The sequence below is a fragment of the Podarcis pityusensis genome (assembly GCF_964106645.2).
Source record: "Podarcis pityusensis genome assembly, chromosome: 1".
Taxonomy (NCBI): Eukaryota; Metazoa; Chordata; class Lepidosauria; order Squamata; family Lacertidae; genus Podarcis; species Podarcis pityusensis.
Window position 1 is genome coordinate 74574524 of NC_138028.1, and position 25075 is coordinate 74599598.

At 44.1% G+C, this 25075-nt stretch overlaps 1 protein-coding gene across 9 annotated transcripts in view; it reads right to left on the reverse strand.

Annotated features, from left to right (window-relative positions):
* KCNQ1 (potassium voltage-gated channel subfamily Q member 1) overlaps window positions 1-25075 on the reverse strand; it is a 329348-nt gene that overhangs the window by 280066 nt on the left and 24207 nt on the right. The window contains exons 1-3 of one of the 9 annotated variants that reach the window (XM_080998780.1): window positions 7248-9093; window positions 6294-6327; window positions 2822-5946 (exon numbers count right to left, since the gene is read on the reverse strand). In XM_080998780.1, the coding sequence (XP_080854906.1) occupies window positions 2822-3231 (410 nt within the window). In that variant the 5' untranslated portion in view covers window positions 3232-5946; window positions 6294-6327; window positions 7248-9093. Of the gene's footprint in view, window positions 1-2821; window positions 6328-7247; window positions 9099-25075 lie in introns of those variants that run through there. The other 8 variants (XM_080998778.1, XM_080998777.1, XM_080998781.1 and 5 more) reach the window with 8 other exon arrangements.

Consider the following 25075-nt stretch of genomic DNA (forward strand, 5'->3'; position numbering starts at 1 on the left):
TTTCTTAAAAATACATTCTGTTCTTTTTTTCATTTCCAAGAATGCATCTTGAAAAGTAGCTCTGATTAGACAAGCACGACTAATCTACATTTTGAAGCTATTAAGCACAGTATATTGTATTGATTGGTATTTTTGGTGGTTTTTTAATTTTGCAAGCCATGATTCAGGAAAGTGAGTGTTATTTTAAGCACACCAACATCAGGCAATAAGTCATTTGCATCAACTCCAAGAGGAATGTCAAAGGCAGCTAATGCCATGTTGTGTTACAGTATGCCTTCATATTTTTGGCTCAATTTGGCTATAATTTGTGTACAGTGGTACTTCGGGTTAAGTACTTAATTCGTTCCGGAGGTCCGTTCTTAACCTGAAACTGTTCTTAACCTGAGGCACCACTTTAGCAAATGGGGCTTCCTGCTGCCGGCGTGCCGCCGGAGCACGATTTTTGTTCTTATCCTGAAGCAAAGTTCTTAACCTGAAGCACTATTTCTGGGTTAGCAGAGTCTGTAACCTGAAGCGTATGTAACCTGAAGCGTATGTAACCCGAGGTACCACTGTATCAAGAATAATGCCCTTTCACAGCATGCCTATGAAACTAAATGTGCTCAACACTTTCACTCCTAGCAAATTATAAGACAACCTGTAAGCAACAAAAAATTGGAAACCTGCAATGCAGGAGGAGGATTTGGAGTGGATAAATGGTGAGTAAAGAAAGTGTTGATCACTCCACTCCAAATCCCCCTCCTATTTTGCAGGTTTCCAAACTTCTTTTTGCCTTTCCAAATGTGCATTTTGGAGGCTCAAGGGGAGAAAAGTGATGGGGAGAGGTACAATCTAGAGTAGAGGAATGACCAGTGCAGAAAAGTTTCAACGTAGCTCAATTGGCAGAGCAGGAGACTTAATCTCAGTCATGCTGGGCAAAAAGATTCCTGCATTGTGACAGCTTGGACTAGATGACCCTCGTGGTCCCTTTCAACTCTACAACTCTATGATGATTCTAACAAATCTCCCTGGCTGCTTCTCCCCTCTAAAAAGCTCCCTTCCCAAAGCTGCTTTTCCCTGGGCAGTAGCAAAGAGGGGGGTTCACACATTTGTCACTGTTTCATTTCACAAACGTTTGTATTTGTGTGCGTGCACACACACAATGTGTTGTCAGAGTTCTGAATAATGAATCGAATTGTGCTGACAGATGGCTAGTTTAAATAATTATCTCATGAACAACAATTTATGAACTCTGGTACTTGTAACCAGCGTAAGAAGTTCTCAGCATACAATGCCTTGTTTTGCTCAATGCATTAGGAATGAATGGAACACACAGAGAGAAGTTAAAGCACAGCTCATCAAATAGAGAGTGTATCTGCATGGACCTTTAGCACAGAAGCCACAGTGGTGCACCCCACCATGCAGAACAGGTACCTAGCCAGAGTAAAGGATATCTACAATTGGCATCTTCTGGAGCTGTCTCTCTCCCCCCACCCCCGGCAACCTAGCATCTATTGACATTAATCCTGGAAATAACTTATCTGCACACGCACCTGTAAGGGAGTACCTTATGTGCTTAAAGGAAAGGATTTATCTGTAGCAAACGTTATGCATGAATCTAGGCAATTAAATGTTACAGGCAGACAGCGCCTACAATTAGGCTGCAATGCTCGGAATACTTTCCTGGCAGCAAACTTCATGGAACACAATGCAACTTACTTCCAATAAAGTATGCCAGGGCTTGGTCTGTTAAATATCTGATGAGACACTGTGAGAGTTTTCCTAAGAGCTGCTAAAGCGTAAGGTATATAGGACATAAAAACATGTGCTCTTGGATGAGTCCATATTGTGGGGGCTGGGCTATTATTTTTGTTTGTTACTACAGTATGTTATGCATTTTATGTTTTTAGATAGTAAGTCGCCCTGCGATCATCAGGTGGAGGGTGGTATAGAAATTAATCAAATAAATAATCCAGCCCTGCATCCTGTTCTCACAATGGCCAACTGGAGGCCTGTGGGAAACCTGCAAGGGGAATCTGAGCACAAGAGCACTCTTGTGGTGTCCAGCAAATGGTATTCAAAAGCATTGCTGCCTCCAACTGTGAGGGCAGAGCATAGCCATCACAGCTAGTCACCATCGACAGCCCTCTCCTCCGTTGTCTGTGGCGATCACTGTGTCCTGTGGGAGGGAGTTCCGCAGTTTAACTAATGCACTGTGTGAAAAAGTTTCTTTTATCTGTCCTGGATCTTCCTACATTCGGCTTCATCGGATTGTCCGTGACTTCTGGTATGAGAAAAGCCTTTCTCTACTCACTTTCTCCACGCCAGGCATAATTTTAGAAACTTCTCTCAAGCCACCTCTCATTCCCCTTTTCCTCTAAACTCAAAAGTCCCAAACGCTGCAAGCTTTCCCCCCCTCTATGGCTCCAGGAGGAAGGCTGGTTGGGGGGCAAAGGAGGCGTGCGGCTTCAACAACAGCTGCCTCACTCCCGCAAGAGGATGCTGACCTAGTAGGTCGGGCTGCCACCCTCAGCATCCTTAGTAGGTCAACTTCGGTCGGAAAAGTCCGCCGGGTAAACACGCGTCGCGCGAGGGCTGCCAATCTCCAGTGGGCGGGGCTCCGGCGGGCGCCGAGCGAGCCGCGCGCCCTTGGCGAGCGTGCGCCGGGCTCCCCGAGGCCCTTTTCCCGCCTTTTCTTGACAGAAAACGACGAGAAGCCTGTCTGCCCGCCCGCCCGCCCTCCCCGCTCCTTGACCCCGGGAGCCGCCGCCGGGCTCCTCGAGGAAGAAGGGGGGGGGGTCGCTTCCAAGCAAAACCTCAGCAAAAAGCCGTTGGGACTCACACAGTGAAGTGATAGACGAAGCACTTCCAGCCGGTGGGTCTCTCCAGGAAGTTGTAGACCCTGCCTTGGATGTGGCTGCGGCTCAGCAGAGGTCTGCGGACGCTGTAGATGGAGACGCGCGGGTCGAAGCTGACCGGAGGGCGAGGGTAGTCGCCGCCTCCGCCGCTCATGGCCACGGTGGCTTCGGGCCCCTCGACGTACCGCGCGCGCTGCTGAGTCGCGCAGCCGGTGCCGCCGGGCGTCGTCCCCCCCGCGGGCGCGGAGAGCGAGAAAGGCGCGTAGTGCGCGTTGGCGGCGTTCTCGGCCAGCTCCAGAGCCGAGGGTTTCATGCTGCCTTTCCTGGACGTGACGGACAGGCGCCCCAAGCTCCACGGCTTCCTCTCCGCCTTGGGCGAGGAAGAAGAAGACATCGTAGAGAGAGGCGCGCGCGGAGGCGGAGGGGGCGGGCGGGATGCGGCGCGAGGCAGCGGGCGCGACGCGTCTCTCGCTCGCTCGCTCGCTCTCCTTCCCCCGCGGCCTCCGCTCAAGTCCCCGAGAGCTCGCCTTGGCCCCGCCCACTCCGGGGGAGGGCTCCTCGGGGAAGGCCCCTGCTCCCTCCGCCTCGCCGCTGCCAGCAGCCACCCAAGGAGCCCCGGGGACAGCGCGGCGGCGGCGGCGGCGGCTCGTCCCTTACTCGCGCAAGACGGCCGAGACTTTCCGCAGCTGTGCAACAAGTAGATGTTCAGCAGGTGCAGAACTTGGGTGATTCATGATTAGTGGCATCTTCCTTGCCCTAAACCTGGCAGGCGTTGTGCAATCAACTGGAAGAAAATCCCTGCCATCCAGAGGAGCGCGGGCGAAATCAAAGCAATGTGCCGTTTTGATTCCATTTATCTCTTATATATACTATTTTCCTTTTTATCTTATATATTCCTTGGAGGTAGGTTAGGCTAAGAGAGGGCCATGACGGGGAGACGTTTGTTTTTGTGGTGTGTGTTTTTTGCAGATGCCGAGGGGGCGACGTAGCAAGGTGGGTGAGCAAATGATCTGTGAAACAGCAATTCCCTAGTTTGGCTCTCACCCCCTGCATCAAACTCACTAGGGCTGCAATCATATAGTCATTTATTTACCTGGGAGTAAGTCTTATTGAATTCAGTGGGATTTATTTCTGAATAGACATGTATGGGGCATGGGCGTAGCCAAGGGGTGGTAGGGGGGCAGTTGCCCTCCCCAAATCCATAAAAATACATAGCTAAGTGAGGTTCGTCCCCCCCCCCCCAACAAGAGGCCTGCCCCCATTTCAAAAATCCTGGCTACTCCCATGGTATGGGGGCTGTGCCTTTGGTATATTCCTGTTTTCAGCCTCAGTGTGTGCCATCTCTGTACAGTAGTACCTCAGGTTAAGTACTTAATTCATTCCGGAGGTCTGTACTTAACCTGAAACTGTTCTTAACCTGAAGCACCACTTTAGTTGCACGATTTCTGTTCTCATCCTGAAGCAAAGTTCTTAACCAGAGGTAGTATTTCTGGGTTAGCGGAGTCTATAACCTGAAGCGTATGTAACCCAAGGTACCACTGTACTATTAAGACAACCAGGGACCACCACCACCCCTTTAACTTAAAAGGGGAAACCTGTGATCTAGGGGCTACATGTGACTCCACTTAACTTCATTTGTGAGTCTTTTCCTGACTTTTTAAAAGCCTCCCTTTATTTTTATGTAGTTTCAGAATGATTGGTCTTTATTCCAGATTAGTTATCCAGAACACATTTGTCATCAGTTTCAGCTCCGCCCACTGTCAGCATGTGGCCTCTGGCAGATTCCACATACACACACACACACAGAGAGAGAGAGAGAGAGAGAGAGAGAGAGAGAGGTGGGGGGAGAAAGAGAATGTTCCTCAGCAGGAAAAAAAAGTTGTCCACACCTGCTTTACATGGTTGTGGGAATTACTGAAATAATGTGTGTATAGATCCTTGAACATGGCAAAGAACAATTCAAAAAGAAATACAGTACATGGTAAACACCCTTGATGTACAGGTTGATATCCCAAGAAGCCCTGCCCTCTTGGAATCTTATAAATTGAAACTTGAGTGCTTACTCACATTTGCATCTCTTGGTAGGTTGGCAGCTGCCCATCAGCAGAACCTCTCGCAAGAAATAATGTAGTGATGGGCAGAGATGAAGTACTGCCACTTATTTCACAACAGAGATTGTGATATCCTGTACTGTAGGAATCATAGAATCACTGAATCACAGAATTGTAGAGTTGAAAGTGACCACAAGTGTCATCTAGTCCAACCCCCTGCATTGCAGTAATCTTTTGCCCAACTATGTGCTAGTATGTTGCATGCCAAATATATAAGGCTTTTTTCTTCCGCTTCTAGACATAAACCCAACAAATAACCTAATAAGAAGAGCTAGGTTACATTAGCATGCCACTTTTATTTCGGAAAATATCCAAATCTCTTAATTACGGCCAAAATATTGAGCAAACGCTTGAGACTTAGGCTGGATGTTAAAGGAAAGAAAGAGAGAGAGTATGGGAGAAATGACTTGTTATTGCAGCCATAATGTTTGTATTGGTCAAAAGTTCATAGTCTTAGCAGGGGCATAGCTATGGGGATGTGACTGTGGAGGCTGCCATGAAGTCCCAGCGCTTAGCAGTCCAAGTACGTGCCCAGCTTACTACGTCAAGCAGCAGCAGGATGGACCATTTGCACACCAGTGTCACTTGCAGGGTCACTTGGCATAGCAGGATGAGGCTCTTGCAGACAATTCCTGTGCTGCTATTTATAACACATCTACTACTTCTAAAAATAGCCTCAATGTGATTTACAATAAAAAAGTATGCACTGAAATAAACAGCATTAAGGAGGGGCAGACTAACAAAAAGGTAAAACAAAATGAAGTGCTGGTACAGCCACAGCCATAATACTAACACACACACACACACACACACACACACACACACACATCCATGATGCTAAGTGTAAGGGGTTAGGATGCAGAGGAGCCAAGCTGCTATGGAAGCTCCCTCGTGTAGCTGCCAGTCAGTGTAAGGGCTGTTGAAACAGCATCCACTGAAGTCAATGGTGGTCCATTTCCTGGTGAAGGGTCCAATGTGGGCCCTTCTGCTGCATCAGCCTGGAACAAAATAAAGGGGGGGGGTTATTGTCACTTCACCTTCTGCCCTAGCCAGCAGGAGCTGGTGGTGAATTCACTGCTCTACTGTACACCCAGACTCAGTTCAGTTTGCTCTACCTATTGCTAGAATCACTGCAGGGGTCCCACCACCATGTCTGAATGTAATAAGACAGGAAGTGGCTCACAGAAGTTGTTCCAATTTAGGCAATACTGAGCTCGAGATAGACAAATGTTTTGACAGTATACAGCGGCTTATACCAACATTCTTCTTAAGTCCTAATTCTACTGTTTGATTCATTCTCGGTGTAATTCCTCTGCAACATATCAAGGAAGAATTTGTAGCTTGCCTTTTTAAGGCAATGGATGCTCTCTTCTGAGAATCTGGAAAACAAAATAGGGGCACAGAGTTGCTTAAAAAAAAGAGGCAAGAATTGTGCTCTCATACCTAGGCTGAATTCTATAGTTATTAACCCAGCCTACTGCTTACACATTGCACTGCAAAACAGTCTGATGCCTAGTTAAGCCAAGAAGCATGGTTCGCAGCATTCAGACATTTACAACAAACCAATAAGAGTCTGTTTTGAGTGTAACTTAAGATGAAGTTGTCACAATTAAGTAGCCTAGCAAGCTTAGTGAGCCAAAATTATTACATTTTTTTCAATATAAACTTCAACTTGCATTATGCTGTTTATCTACTATAGAGCTTTTCAGTCTTTGTTTTATTTCCTATGTAGATGTTTGAAGTTCATGTAGCTGCTACAAGTAAGAGAGTTGCCAAACAACATAAATCTTGGAACATACACTTGCTTAAACAAACACCCCCCAACACTGGCTGTATTGCTGGCTTGCCTGAAATAAAAGTTTGCTCTTCTGTTAGATTGGTTTATGATGACATGTTTTTCAAACATTATCACCCTAAATCTGGCTCCTTACCATCATGCACTTTTGTGGAACCCCTGATTAATTGGTTAAGCTGTCTTCTTGCCAGGCTATGTGAGGGTTTGGCACAGTAACGCATTTTAATGCGTGAAGTAATAGCTGCTTCTAATAAGACAAATGATTTGCACCTTAGATACAAGAGCTCAAGCACTCCAGTACAGAAGCAATTAGCTAACAAAGACAACTCCAAGAGCAGAAGGCGCATATATCCTTTGATCAGAAAGTCTGCTTTCCTTTTGAGCTTGATGGAGAATAGAACTAGTTAACAAGCTCCTTTCCCAGAGCTGTGCTGAGTTCAAGGGTTATACTGGTGCTTAGACAAAAATGTTGCAGCAAGATAAGGTACTATATATATTATATACCTTGTTATTTTCGGCTCTATTCAAAGGCGGTTCAGAAGTTCTCCAGATGCTTTGCATGAGTATGGCTGCTCCCTTCCGATAAACACTGATTTACAATGTATTATAATAATAATAAATTGTTCTTGCCGTGATAACACTTTTACAAGCCACACTTAAAGCTTACTAAGACAACACTTAAGGGCTTCAAATTATGCTGGACGACTCCTGTGCCAACAAATGTCACAAAACATGACGTCACCTCACAGTCACAGCATCATGACACTGACATCACAGCACAGGTAACTAGGGCAATGGTTGTGAGTGCTGCGCCTCTGTATGTGTGTGATCCTAATCCCATATATCATCATAATAGTTCTTCTGTGTGGTAAAAGAGGGAGTAGGCTGAAGAGCCTTAGATCACTTTAACAACTATTTTAACTTACATGGCTCCTTCCCCCCACCTCTCTCACACACACCCCAAATTCTGGGAGCTGTGGTTCATTGAGGGGTCTGAGAATTCCGCTGGAGTGATGAAATGATTATTAAAGCAGTTTAGGTTTGTAGCACAAATATGCTGATACTAATATGCTTTACAGCTAGGGCATCTTCATGATAATTTTATACACTTTTCAGTTTCACTGAGGGCTGCTGCCCCTGCTCACTCTGTTTGTTACCCCTGCCTACCCTTCTGCCAAATGCCCTTCCCCCATACTAGACCAAGCCCCCCCCCCCCCGGTCTTTATACGTCACCTACCTGGGTCATCACCTATCCTCCCTCTGCCCCCGTACAACTATCTTTGTATTTTGCCTGATAAAAGTTTTCCTAACCTCACACACAGTGGTGGCCCAACGCAAACTACCACCATGCATATTTTTGCATCACTTGGACCCAGGCTGTTGGATACAAAAAAAAGCTTTTTGCTGGATTTGGGGCAAAGTTAGAAAACGAACGGTGCTTTTGCTCTTGAGTTATTTATGGGTAATAATGACTGGAAAGATAACATGTCACAGTTGTCTACACTACAACATGTTACTTCTACCACAATTTAACATTTATAGTATGCACAAATAGCGTCAACATTTATAGTATGCACAAATAACGTCATATAGAAGAACAACTCATCAAAACAAATTACTTTATTCACTATAATGCCTGACAAGTGATCTCATGTTGACTCTGTATGAAGAAATATATGCTATGATAATAACAGCACTGATTTCCTCCCTACTGCCCCTAGATTTATATAAGGTTCAATGGGAAAGTTTATGTTTTGCTGCTCTAGGTGTGAAAACTCCCAGAATATATATATACAGTATTTAAGTTTGCATGTGGCTAAAAATCTATAGTCCCATATAATGAAATTAATATATGTTTCTCCTAACAAATGCAGGTAGCACAGTAAATAATCAAGAAAATATTAAAAATAATGTTTGGGTCAAATATCAAAACCTGAAGCCCAGAATAATGTAATTGAGGTCAATGGGATTGTTCCAGAGTAAGTGGCTTAAGAACTGCGACAGCCTATTGCAGCCTAGAGTGGCGATACTGTTAATTACATAATAAGCATTTGGAATCCAGGAAATAATTCCTTCAATTATAAAGAGCAGAGGTGGAATGTTATGTGGAGCATGCAGTATCTTCAAATGCAAACACTTGTTTATATAATACATATGTTGCAATTGCTGATTCCTTCTGAAGCATAAATATCTTGCCCTTACAAATCATAAGCACTGTGTTGTTTCTATTATTATTTATTATTATACATTGCATCAAAGCTCCTGTGTCTGTATTTGTTACCTTTTGTCCTTTGTACACAATTCAAAGTGCACACCCTCTCTCTCTCTCTCTCTCTCTCTCTCTCTCTCACACACCCATGCCAGAGCAATTTGTTCCATACAGAGTGGATTCCACAAATTTCCTCCAAGCATGTGCAGAGTGTTGTACCATGGCTATGTATGCATTCTTCTTGGCCTCAAGCATGGCAACGGGGTCATAGTGACAAGGTGCTGTTGTTTTCATCACTATCCCTTTGCCATGCTAAAGACCTAGATAAAAAGTAAAGGTAAAGGACCCCTGGACAGTTAAGTCCAGTCAAAAGTGACTATGGGGCATGGCACTCATCTCGCTTCCAGGCCGAGGTAGCCGGTGTTTGTCTACAGACAGCTCTCCGGGTCTTGTAGCCAGCATGACTAAACTGCTTCTCGCACAACGGAACATCCTGATGAGTGCCAGAGCGCAGGGAAACGCTGTTTAACTTTCTGCCACAGCTGTACCTATTTATCTACTTGCACTGGCATACTTTCGAACTGCTAGGTTGGCAGAAGCTGGGACAGAGCAATGGGAGCTCACCTCGTTGCGCGGATTCGAACTGCCGACCTTCCGATCAGCAAGCCCAAGAGGCTTGGAGGTTTAGACCACAACAACACCCACTCACGCTAGAGACCTAGGCTTATGCAGCGCCTCTCTGGGTGTGTCTGGACTGGGCTACAGAACCCATTTCAGATGTTGCAATCCAAATGTGACAAAATTGAATGCAATTGTGGTTCTGCTCAAACTTTTCAGAGCTGGACCAAGTTATTCAAATGGTGTGTTGCCTGCCACCCCAATCTTCAAGTGGTGCAAGTTTTCAGGGGGCCCAGGTGCTTAAGTAGGGTTCTGTTTCTAAGGAATGAGGGACAGTAAAGACTGTGGTGTCTTTATTATATGTGGTTTATTTTCACATACATATAACAACCTGAGCTTATGATGGATGGGCTCACAGCATTAACACCCCAGAAGGTTTGTTCTTCCCATAGTCCCAGTCTTGGATTCAAGCAAAGATCAAGCATGACTCTCATTCTCTTTCTTCTACCTGCTTCTAGCCCAGTGCACTCTCCTATCTCTTTCTCGATCTCTCACAGACACACACACTTTTGTCTTTCCCACTTCCAGCCAGATGAGGGAGAGGGGACCCACCCATTTGCCCTATGGCACAAAGCCACTTCCTTCTGTTATACTTACAACCATGCTTAGGCCCACCAAGAAGCAGGTCTGGCTGCTTCGACAATTGAATCCTCCATTAGATTTTAACCTTTGCTGAATCTAGGACCCCAGGAATTAAAAGGGACTCAGGCATCATACAGCCTGACCTCCTCTCCCCTAGCCCAAATTCACATCTTCACATAAGACTTGGAACTTGTCCCCGTCCCCCCCAGTTTCTCAATATGCTGAATTCTTCACCCAGTACATTTTCTATACAGTGGTACCTCGGGTTAAGTACTTAATTCATTCCGGAGGTCAGTACTTAACCTGAAACTGTTCTTAACCTGAAGCACCACTTTAGCTAATGGGGCCTCCTGCTGCCGCCACACCGCCAGAGCATGATTTCTGTTCTCATCCTGAAGCAAAGTTCTTAACCTGAAGCACTATTTCTGGGTCTGTAACCTGAAGCGTATGTAACCCGAGGTACCACTGTATTTGTGTGTTTCCATCTTACCTTCTAACTCAGGTATGTGTGAAGTTTAATGTGACGATTTCACACCACTATTTCCCCCCTCTTCAAATAACCACTCATTTTGTTATTTTCTTCTTCAACAAGATAGAGAGCTAGGATTCAGAAATATGAAAACAGATTTTACCAGTACTGCAGATCCATTATATGTTAGAAATATTTGTTTAGTATCGTAAGAGTCATATCCTTCATCTTTGCCAAACAAGGTGATCTGTTGTGTATGATTGAGAGAAATATACTGTACTTTCTTGTGGATATTAGTATTCATATTTAATTTCCCTTTATCTTATGTATGATCTGGGCTGGCCTTTCGTATTTTGGCACACACTAGCAAAACATTAAAATATCCTCCATGGGACCTTGAAACTCCTAGCTCTCCTCATTAATTCTGACAGGCCATGAAACTGTTTTTTTCATCTCCCTACCATGTCAACTAGCGGGAAGGTAAACGGCGTTCCGTGTGCTGCGCTGGCTTGCCAGATGCAGCTTGTCACGCTGGCCACGTGACCCGGAAGTGTCTGCGGACAGCGCTGGCTCCTGGCCTATAGAGTGAGATGAGTGCACAACCCTAGAGTCTGGCAAGACTGGCCCGTACGGGCAGGGGTACCTTTACCTTTACCTTTACCATGTCAACTACTGGTAATTGTGCATAATTTGAAGGGAGTAACTAGCAGCCAGCAATCAATTCAGCAGCAATTTAGGTGGGTTCTTTTAGCTATTCCTTCATATTGAAGAGATGTCTTTGGCTATTACCTATACAAAAGAAATAAAACACAATTATTTATGTTAACCTCCCTGATGCAAGTCATTGCCCATAGTCACACTGGGTCACCTTTCTCCTCAGTGTCTCTCAGTTTATTCTGGCTACCTGGTGATAGCGATGTGCTGCTTAGCACTAAAAGCTTCCTATGTCAGGTTTTATTTGTGCAATATCTTGCCCAATGAAGAGTTCTGATAACTTTAAAGCTTTCACATTTTTGTAGCATTTCATTTGTCCCAATAAAGGTATTACTGAACTGTTGATTTTGGATTTTGTTTTCATGAACCTTGGCTTTGTGCGAACTTTTGGTCTTGTCTTCCTCTCCTTCCCCTTTGATGCTATGTAGAGATCCAGCACACTTCCACTATCCACATGGGGACGACCCACCTGAATAGGGCCTGTGTAGGTAAAAGCCAGTGTGCACAGGCCAAAATTGTGGGGTTGACACCCAGATTTTCTTGTGGTGACTCTACAATTCTGTATTACCCTTACCTCTACCATGAGAGATACAACCAGCCAGCCACCTCCATTGCTATAGCTTTGGCAGACACCAAAAATGTTTTTATGCATGACTGCTTTTAATGAGGATATGCAAAAGGCAGAGTCCTCTGTTTTTAGTGGGGTGACCAGCCAAGAGAACAGGATTAGAAGCTGGGACTTGTATCCAATATAGTGCTAAGTAACCATCTGGCCAATACAAGGATTTATGCTTGTACAATGGAACTTTCTCAACACTCCTCCTTTTAGCACTCACCCCATACCCTCCTTAAATCTGCTCCGAGATGTGTGTGAGATGTGTTATAAGCACAACTCCTTTCTGTGAACTGCCCTGAGACCTCCGGATATAGGGTGATATATAAATTCAATAAATTGCAGTCCCATGGACCTATCCATTCTTAAGGAAATCAGCCCTGAGTGCTCACTGGAAGGACAGATCCTGAAGCTGAGGCTCCAATACTTTGGCTACCTCATGAGAAGACTTCCTGGAAAACACCATGGTGTTGGGAAAGATTGAGGGCACAAGGAGAACGGGACGACAGAGGACAAGATGGTTGGACAGTGTTCTCGAAGCTACCAGCATGAGTTTGACCAAGCTGCGGGAAGCAGTGGAAGACAGGAGTGCCTGGCATGCTCTGGTCCATGAGGTCCCGAAGAGTTGGACACAACTAAACAACAACAAAAGAGGCTTTGCTATAGTGACAGTGGGAAGATTTTGATTCTACACCAGTTTCACTGTGGGATCCCCATATTGCTAGATGAAGTGCTTCTCTGAAAAATTCTACAGAAAAACCAATTGTGTGTCATGTTTTGATTAGGGTAACAACAACGTAAATTCAATAAATGACAACAACAACTCCCAGTGGAGAATTTGTAGTGCCCTGGATTTGCACAAAGTCAATGCAGGGGTGAGTAAAAGAGAAGACAGGTTGCACATCAGCTGTGGCTGTGGTATGGAAACAAGAAGGAAGGAACGCTGAGAGGGTGAAAGTGGTGGTTTAAAAGCAACTGCAGAGATCCTTCACACAATGTAGTTCACTCCTAGCACCGTGTGTTGTCTTCAACAGGAAGTTCCAGATTCAACACAGTAGTTTGGAACATATATTTTATTACAGGCACACACCCATACATGAACAACATCCATCAACTGAACTTAACCTTCTCTAACTGAACAAAGAAACTGACAGGCTTGCTCATAAGAATCTATTCATCTTGGAAAGACAGTACCATATATCATCCTAGGGTGGGTGTGCAAAGGGAGCTGCAGAATAGGAGAGAGGAGAAGGCATGGAAATGGGGGTGATCAGCATACAACAAGAAAGTTGAGAAAAGGAAAGAGGAGGAAGGAATAATAATAATAATAATTTTATTATTTATACCCCGCCCATCTGGCTGGGTTTCCACAGCCACTCTGGGTGGCTTACAGCATATCTAAAAACATAATAAAAACATCAGGCATTAAAAACCTTGATACAGGGCTGCCTTCAGATGTCTTCTAAAAGTGTCAAAGGAAAAGGGATGGAGCAAGAAGGTGAAAATGGGTGCAAAGGGAGGCTGCAGAAAAGAAGGAAGGGGGTGGCATAGGAATGGGGCAAAAATGAAAGCAGGGATATGAAAGCAAGAGTAGAATAGGAGGGGATGGTGGCTTCGTAACTGGGCAGAAGTTGAAAAGGGTGCTGCAGTCTGTGGGAGGAGGAAGATGCAGGAAGTTTTGTCCTCTTTCCCTGTCTTTGCTTGTTTCATAGGTGTTTGGAAAACATTCAAAACCCTGTCAGTGGTTTCTGTGTGTACTGTAGTAAAAGTACTACCATTTTAACTGGGGACTTGGAAAAGTTAGCCAAGTGTCAGGGAAATGATCATTATAAAGTGAAATTATGGACAAGGTTTCCCAACAACTATTGGAATCATTCTGAAAATAAGAGCAAACAAAGGCAAAAATGTGCAGGGAGTGTGTAAGGCATTATTTGTGACCTCCAGAAGACAGTGTTCTGGCTTCTGAGGCATGGTTAGAACACTGCGCTCCAAGACAGAAAAGCATCTGCCAGACAGAGAAAGTTCTGGCTTCTAAAATCTGCAGCTTACAGGCAGAGATTTGGCTGGTTATTCTGAATGAATAGGGGCTTTACCAGTGCTGTTTTCTGTGGGTACTCAAGAGTACACAGTACCGGCACCTTTTATTTTTTCAAATGTTATAAGTGTGGCACTTACTGTAACAACTTCGTGGTGAGTACTGGCACCTTTTTCTTTTAAAAAGCACTGGGCTTTATTCAGTGGTAGCTTCCTGCTTGAGGAAAGCATTTCTGCTCTTGCAAGGGAAGACACCTAGTTTTCACTGATTGCTTGCTAATTATAGCAGTCCTACGGAGCATATCCCATACTATTGGAGCAGGGATCTAGTCCAGGGGTCAGCAACCTTTTTCAGCTGTGGGCCAGTCCACCATCCCTCAGACCATGTGTGAGGCCAGACTATATATTTTTTGGGGGGGGGGGGGGAATGAACGAATTCCTATGCCTCACAAATAACCCAGAGATGCATTTAAAATAAAAGCACACATTCTACTCATGTAAAAATACGCTGATTCCCGGACCGTCCGCAGGCTGGATTGAGAAGGTGATTGGGCCGCATCCAGCCCACGGGCCTTAGGTTGCCTACCCCTGATCTAGTCCTTAAGGGCAGCTTTCCGGGAAACACAGGAGGACTGCAGCAGGTAGAGGGATTGGTGAAAACCAGGTGCTCAATCTTGCACAAGAGGAAGTGCTTTTCACTAGCATTAACCCCTCACCGTGTCTCAGTTCCTCCTACTTCTAGCACTCAATTCTCCCCAACAGCCTTGCAGCACAGAATTGCACTTCACTTATCTTAGGGTCTTAGGCACCCACTTTCACCACCCAGGGCCAGCCCTTCCATTAGCCAGTAGGGAGGATGGCCTGCTTCAGACAGAAGTTTCTTAAACACGGCTAAAATGCAACAAATCAAAATTTACTGTGTCTGAAATTTTACACAGACGTTATCTAAAAACACAGTGGTATTTATTTCTCATAACACTTGCATAGGGTTGGGCTGCAACTTTAGGATTATAACAGGGAGATGCTCACCAAATGGTAGGAATATTTAAGCAGGAACATAAGAGCACTACTGCTGAATCAGATCAGCAGCTTTCCCTGTTCCTATACTTAGTTGCTACTGTTATTTAGCTACCCACCATGATCCTAAGATCTATTTTCTGGTTAGTCACCACAAGTTGAGACCCTCTTAAATTTGTATGTGAACTTGGCAGAAGGGTTTAAGCCCAAATTTGCACCAGTTTACACTTGGTACTGATTCTCATTTGCCTTGTTGTCCCCCATTTATCCAGTTTGGACAGATCCTTTCAGAGCTCTTCAGAATTTGCTTGTGTTTTCAGCATCCCAAATAATTTGGCTTCATCGTCAAACTTGTCCATTTCGCTGCCCATCCCATCTTCAGCACAGCTCACCTTGCCATTGTGAGCAAATAGGAGAGAAGGCAAAGAAAGGAATTGGTCTACTGATGTCATGATAGCTAGCCCTTTATCCTGTACTGAGACAGATTTAAAATCAACTTCCTCTGTCCAATACAGTGGTGCCTCTACTGACGAACTTAATTTGTTCCGGAGGTCCGTTCTTAACCTGAAACTGTTCTTAACTAGAGGCGTGCTTTCACTAATGGGGCCTCTTGCTGCTGTGCCGCCAGCACACGATTTCCATTCTCATCCTGGGGCAAAGTTCTCAACACTCTTCCAGGTTAGTGGAGTTTGTAACCTGAAACGTTTGTAACCTGAGGCGTTTGTAACTCGAGGTGCCACTGTACTGAAATTGGCTTCCATGTTATACTAAAGTTTAATAAGAATTAGTTATATGTTGTAAAATTGCTGGCATGGTATGCTTCTTTGGAAAAAACTATATTCAACAGCAATGCCAAATTGGAAATCTGCCCTATTATTCCATTCATGATTTTGCATGACGGGGGGGGGGGGGAGATAAGGCAAAAGAGCTGCATCTTTGGACTCTGCGTGGAAGACAGAGAAGGGAAGAGGTGTTGATTAATGTGAAAAGCATGAAAGGACAGAAGAGACCACAGAGGAGGATCTTGGTTAAATCCATGACAAATGTGTAGGATGACTGGACCGGTGCTTGTGAAGAGGCAGAGGAAGCCAAAGAGATGAATGCCGAACAGATAAACTTGCTGCATCAGTTTATACTAATCCATCCAAATTCCTTGACCTCCAGAGGGAAGCAAATTCATGGATAGTCAGCCCTTATGTCCCTGCATCTCCACTGCCTTTACAAATGAGGCAAAGTGACTGACTGCAGTCCACCAATAAACATGCAGACTGTTTCTGTTTTATACTTACTTTATTCTAATAGTATGATCCACCTATTTTCAATTGGAAGCAGGTGCTGCTGACTTAAATGGGACTTTAGATTAACTATACACAGTTTTGCAGTCTAAGAATCCAAATAACTGAAAAAATCTCTGCTGAGAGATTGCTGCAGTCCAATCACTGCAGTGCAATCTACACTTTTATTTTATTGTTGTTAAGATGACACCATTCGTGTCTTACACCTGTTACTGCCTTGTCAACCATTAGGCTGAGGATGACTCATAACACTGCCTATCGCCAACAATGAGAGACATTATTGCCGGCAAGCTAGATTATACACGTAATGATGCAATTCTAGTTCCTTGTTTGTAGTCCACATTTCTGAAACCTCACCCTCTTGGATCTACACTATTAATTTTTTATCCTCCAGAAATTCTCACCATTGCTACAGATGCACTCCTGTTCCACTGGATGTGAGGAAGTAGGTTGGCAAGGACAGATTTAATAGTTTTGGAGATCAAGGGTGAGCTCGCTCCAGGGCATGGGCCAAGAAATTCCCAGAAAACTCCAGTTTGGCAGAAAGAAGTTGTCCAAGACTAGTGCCCTGACAGCATGCCAAGGTAATAAGTTTCACCCATGGGAGGTGAAGGGATCAGGAACAGGCAGTCCAAATGCCAGTTAGGGTGGAGTGAAGAAAGAAGAGCAAAGTGGCCCTCTATTATTTTATCATTCTGCTGTTTTCTTATGAATTATGTGTTTTCATTGTGAATTTAACTCACTTTAGGATTACTCTTTGGAACACAGAGTGGGTAAAAAATGATCTAAAGTGAAAACAAACCAAAACATGCTTAAGGTGCAATGGTGAGAAAAATGCAAGGCAGCCATTCATCACTTTGACAAGTGAAGACACTGCCCCATGAACTTTAATTGAGGTAGATGTCAAAAGAAGGGGCCCAACCTTGGAACATCCAGGGACATGTTTGGGAAAAATGGGAAACATAATCACGTTGCAGCAGAGTGCCACGCAGGGCGGCTCAGTAAAGACAAAATGCAGTCACCTGCGTAATACTGTATTGTGCCAGCCCTCCTATCCATGTGTTCTGAATATGTGGAGGTGTGGGACTAAGCGAGCTGCCCCCTCCACACCTGACTTCTTGCATTGTGTGGGAAAATCTGAAGGAGACTGGTCAAAGGATTCAGTGGAATGTGCTTACAGTTCTTCTCATGATCAGAAACCATGACTGTGTAGGATTCTCTGTTGCAGAGAGGGCTGTAAGCATGTTTGGCCAAGAATACTTTGAGTGGAAACCACTGGGTGGCAGAGGAAATGGAGACACTCAGTGGCCCCATGCCCTGACCATGGATATACATTCAAAATGCTTAAAGAAGACTATTATTGCCCCAACTTTCCATCTTTCACCTGTGATGAAGCTGGCAGTGGGTTGTGGTGAAATCTGTCCTCCAGTTTCTAAAAAAAATAATCTTCCTTTACAAGAGAGACTTCCATTTTCTTCTGCTTCATTTGAAGGGCCCTTAAGCATTTCTTTATCATTTTAGTGCATGTGTGGGGTTGAACCCACCTTAGTATTGCAAGGTGGTCAAGGTAGGGTGCACCCGTGCTTCTTTCCAGGAAACATTGGCTTACACACATTGAATTACTAGTAGTTTAGTAGGTAAAAAAAGGGTAAAGGACCTCTGGATGGTTACGGTAAGTCCAGTCAAAGGCAACTGTGGGGTTGTGGTGCTCATCTCGCTTTCAGGCTGAGGGAGCCAGTGTTTGTCCACAGACAGCTTTCCGGGTCATGTGGCTAGCATGACTAAACCACTTCTGGTGCAACGGGACACCGTGATGGAAACTGGAGCGCACAGAAATGCCGTTTACCTTCCCACAGCAGCGGTGCCTATTTATCTACTTGCATTGGCATGCTTTCGAACTGCTAGGTTGGCAGGAGCTGGGACAGAGCAACAGGAGCTCACCCCGTCGCAGGGATTTGAACCGCTGACCTTCTGATCGGCAAGCCCAAGAGGCTCAGTGGTTTACCACAGTGCCACCTGCGTCTAGTAGTTTAGTATACCTAAAGTTGCTAGTGTAGATGGTGGCTAATGTCCATTTTTGTTTTTTAGAACATTTATAATCCCGCCTTTCAGTTACATCAATATTCAAGGTGGCTCATGAGACAACTAAAATCAGTATGAAAGTAAAGCCAAATTAAATTAAATTAAAGCCAAGTTAAATATAAAATACAACACCTTACCTCCTAGCTGTTCCACAGGGTTCTCCAATCTGGGGCAGATTTTTCAGTGAGGGGTTTGGGCAGATGTAAAGGAGAGGGGGATTTGGTGAAAACCACTCCCTCCCTATTCCACTGATGGAAGGAACTGCTGGATCAAAAATGCCTTTCTTCACCAGAGTGGCCAACCAGATACATTTTTTTTATTCAATCAAAATTTTCTCCATAGACTTTATGGACTGTTGCTTCCTTTGAGTATCACACCTTTTTAAAGGAAAGCATTCCTAATGTATGACTTCTAAACGAACAGGTTTTCAAATGTTTTAAGCTTCTGAAGAAATAAAGAAAACATAATTGTTATGTACTCAAAGTTTACAGAGCAAGTCTGACTTGGGGGAGGCAAGACAAAAGGCTTTGAAGATAAGAGAAAGAGAGCCAAACTTGTGCCTAGAGCCTTTCTTAACAAATAGTTTTTGTGTTGCTGAGTTTCCTCCTCCACCATAGTATGTTTACTTAGTTATGCAGTAATTGGTATTGGCTCCCATGCAAAGGTATTTCAGAAAAGGCCACTTGAGAAGTTACCAGATCTCCAGAAAAAATGTGCTTTGGGATTATTGACAATACTAATAATGACATTTATTTTGAAGTAATTCCAGTGGAAGTTACTCTGGATTAACTGTTCTTAGGACTACACCTTAATTTTAAGTGAGCCAAACTAGAAATATTCTAAATATGTTGATGTGAAACCCAAATTCTTTTGATTTCTGTGGATCACAGGTAGGAGTGCATGGCTTTGAATTTTGGTCATCCCTAATAATCCACTTTTAGGGACGCAGGTGGTGCTGTGGGTTAAATCACAGAGCCTAGGACTTGCCGATCAGAAGGTCAGCGGTTCGAATCCCCGCAACAGGGTGAGCTCCCATTGCCCAGTCCCTGCTCCTGCCAACCTAACAGTTCAAAAGCATGTCAAAGTGCAATTAAATAAATAGGTACCGCTCCGGCGGGAAGGTAAACGGTGTTTCCATGCGCTGCTCTGGTTCGCCAGAAGTGGCTTAATCATGCTGGCCACATGACCTGGAAGCTGTACGCCACATGACCCTTGGCCAATAAAGCGAGATGAGCGCGCAACCCCAGAGTCGGTCACAACTGGACCTAATGGTCAGGGGTCCCTTTACCTTTACCTAATAATCCACTTTTAACATTGTGGTATGTCAAAGAATGGAGGCTAAGCTGTCCAGAGGTGTATTGTTTGCCAGTCAATACCCTTCTGAAACAAACAAACAAAAACCCCAGAGTGTATTTTTATAGCCTAAGCATTCATAGACTATGGTTGTAAGGTGAGGCAGGAATAGAATTTAATGGATTTGGAGGGAAATGCATTATACCTTATGCCAGGTGGCATCATGGAGAGAGCTGTAGTAGGGTAGCAGAAGACATTTCAGGAAGACAGATTATTTTGATCCAGCCTGATTTGGATACAGGCCTGGCCGCGGGACCGAGTCTCTAGCGGTTGCCCTGGTGGATGGGGCAGGGGGAAATACAACCTTGCACTTGCTTATTGATTTCTCCTGCATGACATAAATAGCACAACATTTAATTCCTTCCTCCACACAAGCAGAAGGCCATTGTTCTGAGGATTCCTACGACTGAAAGTAGATCAGGCAGCCGAAACCAGATCAGGCACCGGGAAGCAAATTGTATGTGACATCTTATGTCTGTAGTGTAGGTAATTCAGGTGATTGCTAATATACAGTGTACGCTAGAGGCTGCACTGCAGGAATTTTTATTTCTTCATTGCTATTGTACACCAAGAGAACACTATCACTTCCTGAAAACACATACACTAAGCTTCTTTGTTGCAAGTCACGATGAAGAATGCTAATGCCATAAGTCGATTTGTAACGAGAGAAGCCGTGAGAGAGAGAAAAGTCTGCAAACATCAATAAATGTCTGGACAAAAGGAATGCCAAATGATTGTAGGAAGCTAAACTAGAAATCATGTCACATGAACCTCCCAATGCAAACAGTGGTGGCAAAGGGAAAAAAACAAAGGTATAGCAGAACTTTGTCGTGAAGTGGCTAAATTTACCAAGCTATAAATTTGGGTTACCCTAATCAAAACATGACACACAATTGGTTTTCCTGTAGAATTTTTCAGAGAAGCACTTCATCTAGCAATATGGGGATCCCACAGTGAAACTGGTGTAGAATCAAAATCTTCCCACTCGTACTATAGCAGAAGCCTCTTTTGTTGTTGTTTAGTCGTGTCCGACTCTTCGTGACCTCATGGACCAGAGCATGCCAGGCACTCCTGTCTTCCACTGCCTCCCGCAGCTTGGTCAAACTCATGTTGGTAGCTTTGAGAACACTGTCCAACCATCTCGTCCTCTGTCGTCCCCTTCTCCTTGTGCCTTCCATCTTTCCCAACATCAGGGTCTTTTCCAGGGAGTCTTCTCTTCTCATGAGGTGGCCAAAGTATTGGAACCTCAGCTTCAGGATCTGTCCTTCCAGTGAGCACTCAGGGCTGATTCGCTTAAGAATGGATAGGTTTTATCTTCTTGTAGTCCACTGGACTCTCAAGAGTCTCCTCCAGCACCATAATTCAAAAGCATCAATTCTTTGGCGAACAGCTTTCTTTATGGTCCAGCTCTCACTTCCATACATCACTACTGGGAAAACCATAGCTTTAACTAAATGGCAAGGTGATGTCTCTGCTTTTTAAGATGCTGTCTAGGTTTGTCATTGCTTTTCTCCCAAGAAGCAGGTGTCTTTTAATTTCATGACTGCTGTCACCATCTGCAGTGATCATGGAACCCAAGAAAGTAAAATCTCCCATGAAGGAGAGAAGCCTCTTACTATCTTATAATGCCTTTATCTGGGAACTCTTCTCCATAACACAGTAATATAGTGTTGCATACCACCCCAATCTCTGAGCAGTGCGAGATCCCAGGGGATCCAAGTGCTTTACCCAGGTTTCATATTTTCTCCTGAGAAAAAGGCACAGCAGGGACTGTGGTGTCTTTAGGATATATGGCTTATTTGCACATATATGCAACCTGAGCCTACAATGGAGGGGTTCACAGCATTAACACCCCAAAGGGTCTCGTTTCTCCCATAGCCACAGCCTTGAATTCAAGCGGAAATCAAACATTGTGCTCTGTCTCTTTGATTTTCCAGCTTGCAGCTTTACTTCTAGGTCACATTACTGCCAACTCGCCTCTAAAACTCTGGCTTTTGTCCTTCTCACAAAGAGCTGAAGGAAGGGCCCCTCCCATTTTCAGTCTGGCACAGAGACCCCTTTCTTTGGTTCTCTTAATGGCCCATCACCCAGGTGATTACCTGAACACAGGAAGCTAGTCTGGTTTATATTTTAACATGAGTTAGATCTAGGGGTTATGTAGGTGTCTGGCACCCACAAACAATAATCAAAACAAATCCTGCAACTCTCAAAAGACACCTGCTATCTAACTTGCAAAAATATTTGACTTCTGTAGGTTCTCCTTATGAAAGAGTCTAGTCATGAAGACCTATGCTGGTACCTTTTCTATAGCAAAAATACATTCCATGACTTTCTGAGAACACTTAAGTAGAGAAGCAGGGGAAATGGAGCCCCACACAACCCGCTTCGTGATGTAGCAGCTCCTTAGATAATGCAAATGTTGATGACATTCGGAAGCTTCCTTTCAGATACACTAGTAAACCGTATTCTTGGAGATCCCTCTAGTGGCTGAAGTAAGAGTATAATCCATTCTACAGAGTATAGTGGGCTTTGCATCAAAACCCCTTGTTTCATGGTTAGCAATATCTGTAGAATATTTTTTACAAGATTTTCTCATGACAGCAATCGTACAACTCTTTCATTTAGATATTCCTCAAAAACATCTTTGAAAGTAATTATTAATCCTGGAAAGCACAAATTCTGTCTTACGATGAATTTCAGGCAGGAGATAAAAAAGTACACTCGTTCCACAGTTATCTGACACAGAGGAGCAGTAAAGTAGTACAGGTGGACTCATATTGTAGCCATTCCCAGGGAAGTAGTGATGAACCTGTGGCCCTCCAGGGGTTGTTGGCCTTTAACTCATCAGCCCTAAAGACAAAGAGGAGTAGGATGATTGGAGGTGGCCTACTACACAGGTGCTCCACCTGTGACCTATGCACATATTGACCTAGAGACATATTGATTACACGGTGCAGGAAGGAGTGAGCACGGAACATCATTAGAAGGTGATGAGAGCTTGGAGCTATGGAGCTCCAAGCTATGGAGCTTGGAGGAGGGAGGGAAACACAGATGGCATCACAGGATGAGGCTGCAGGTTCTGGAGGCAGAACTACTGCATAATCACCCATCACCCTGTAAATAAAAGAAGGTGTCCTGCTCACACTAGGCTCTTTAGTAAACAGGGGACTTACCAGCAACAATACCCATGGGGCAAGCAGACAGAGCAGCATCCAGGGCCAGAGTCCAAGCAAGCTGAGCTTGCAAAAGGCAGGAGGCAACATCAGAGCAGTTCAAGGTCAGGATCCAAGCTAGAAGAGTTCACAAGAGTCAGACAGTAGCTGAAGCTACTGTAACAAACCCGAACCTCAGCTGACTCCTATCAACCCCCTTCATACCAGAGGTCTCCTTGGGAGGAGTGTATTATTTCTGAGGGGAAGTACTTTACTTTACACCGGAGGAATCCTTTCCTGCAATCTCCAGGTGGGCCAGGTTTCCATCTAGTCTTTACAATAGTACTGCATTTGCCTTGGGTTTGGGATCCAATTCAGCCCCAAAGTTTGAGGCGGAACTCACCTTGGGTGCAGATGGCCCTTTCCCTTGCCTTGTTGCAGTACCCCAGATGGAGGCTGACCTAGGACTCGGTATAAGGTCAGGGTCTCGTGTCCACCCTCTGATAAGGGCTCTACTGGCTGAGACATGACAGAAAAGTAGCTTCACCTTGTGCGTGTATGCAAAAGCGCATGGGATGGGATGCCAAACTGGCTCTTGGATCCGAGTGGAATAAAGCCTAGTTTTACCTCTTCCCAAAGGCTTCCCGGTAGGATTTCAGAAAAACATTAAACATTTATTTCTCCCATGAAAATATAATACAAATACACCAAGGTATCCTGATTCAGAATACTTTCAGATGTGGTGAGAACACTGATGATTTGGCAATAAAAGATAACATCTTATTTTCCTGCATATTACTTGAAAGGTGTTTCATATTACAGCTATGAGCAAACAAGTCCTTCACACATATGCAACAACTTATAATAAGAGGACATTAGAACACATGCAATTCTCCCCTGCCCCCATAAAAAAATAGCATCTTGGTGCACCTGACTGCAGAATTTTACCCCAGTTGCTATATGTATTAGATTTATATTATCTATTCTCTAGTTTCTCTTCAGATCATAGAAATATTTTTCCTTTTTCGTTTCACATTATCTGTGTTATATTTGTTGTTATTTTTAATTGTCATATATACAAACGTTTTAGCTGTTTTTAAAAAGGCTGTTGCTATGCATATGCTTTTATTCTACTGTAAATCACTTCACCGGGTTATGGGAAGTGTTTCATAAACAACAACAACAAATAGGATTCCCTATTCAAAAAAACAGAATAACCACAGGCTGCTACTCTGCATTCAAAATTTGCAATTACTACTAGCCATGTATGCAGTGTAGCAGGTCTAAGCCTGTGGAACTCTCCCTAACTGAGATTAGACAGCCCCCTCCTTGTGGAGTTTCAGACACATGAAAAATACGTCCTTATTTCAGCAGGCATCTTAAGGCAGTGTTTGGCTTCATCGTGCATTTCCTACTACTCTTACTCTTCATGTGGTTTATTTATTTATTTATTGTAATTGTATGTGCACTGCTTAGAAACATTAATGATTAAGTGATGCATAAATACCTTAAATAATAAATAAATAATGGCAACCATGTGTCAAGTTTCCCCTCCCCTGAATGCCTTAGCTCCTTTCCCAATTGTAGGGGCAGAGAACAAGGAGGTAAGCTCAACTCCATTGCAGGAAGAAATGATGATCTTAGACTCTTTGGATATTGGAGAAGAAGGGCATTTCCAGAAACTATTATAAACACTACTTGTTTACATATGGAGCAAGCATTGTAGAGCAGGAACAGGAAGGAAGGAAAGGATATTGACTCAAAATCAGACCTGGTTTACATTCCACATCAGATAAAAGTTTCTTAAGAGACAAATTCATATGTTGTGAAACGTGTAGTAGCAAATTCCAGTGGGTTAAGGCAGATAAACTTTGAGGGGGGAGCACACTTGACAGAGTGAATCAACTAATTTATGTAGTAATCCGCTGTGACTGCAATTCTTAGCTCACCCTTCTTTCATTAGGGAACTCCCAAGATGACATAATCAGAATTGCTGCATCACTCTCCTCAAAAAACAAAGCAAACAAACATCACTTACATTTTTTTTCACAGGTTCTGTAATAATAAACTAAATGGTTGAGAATTTCCTTCCTCTGTAGTGTTACCCCACAGTCTGACACCCAATGTAGTCTGC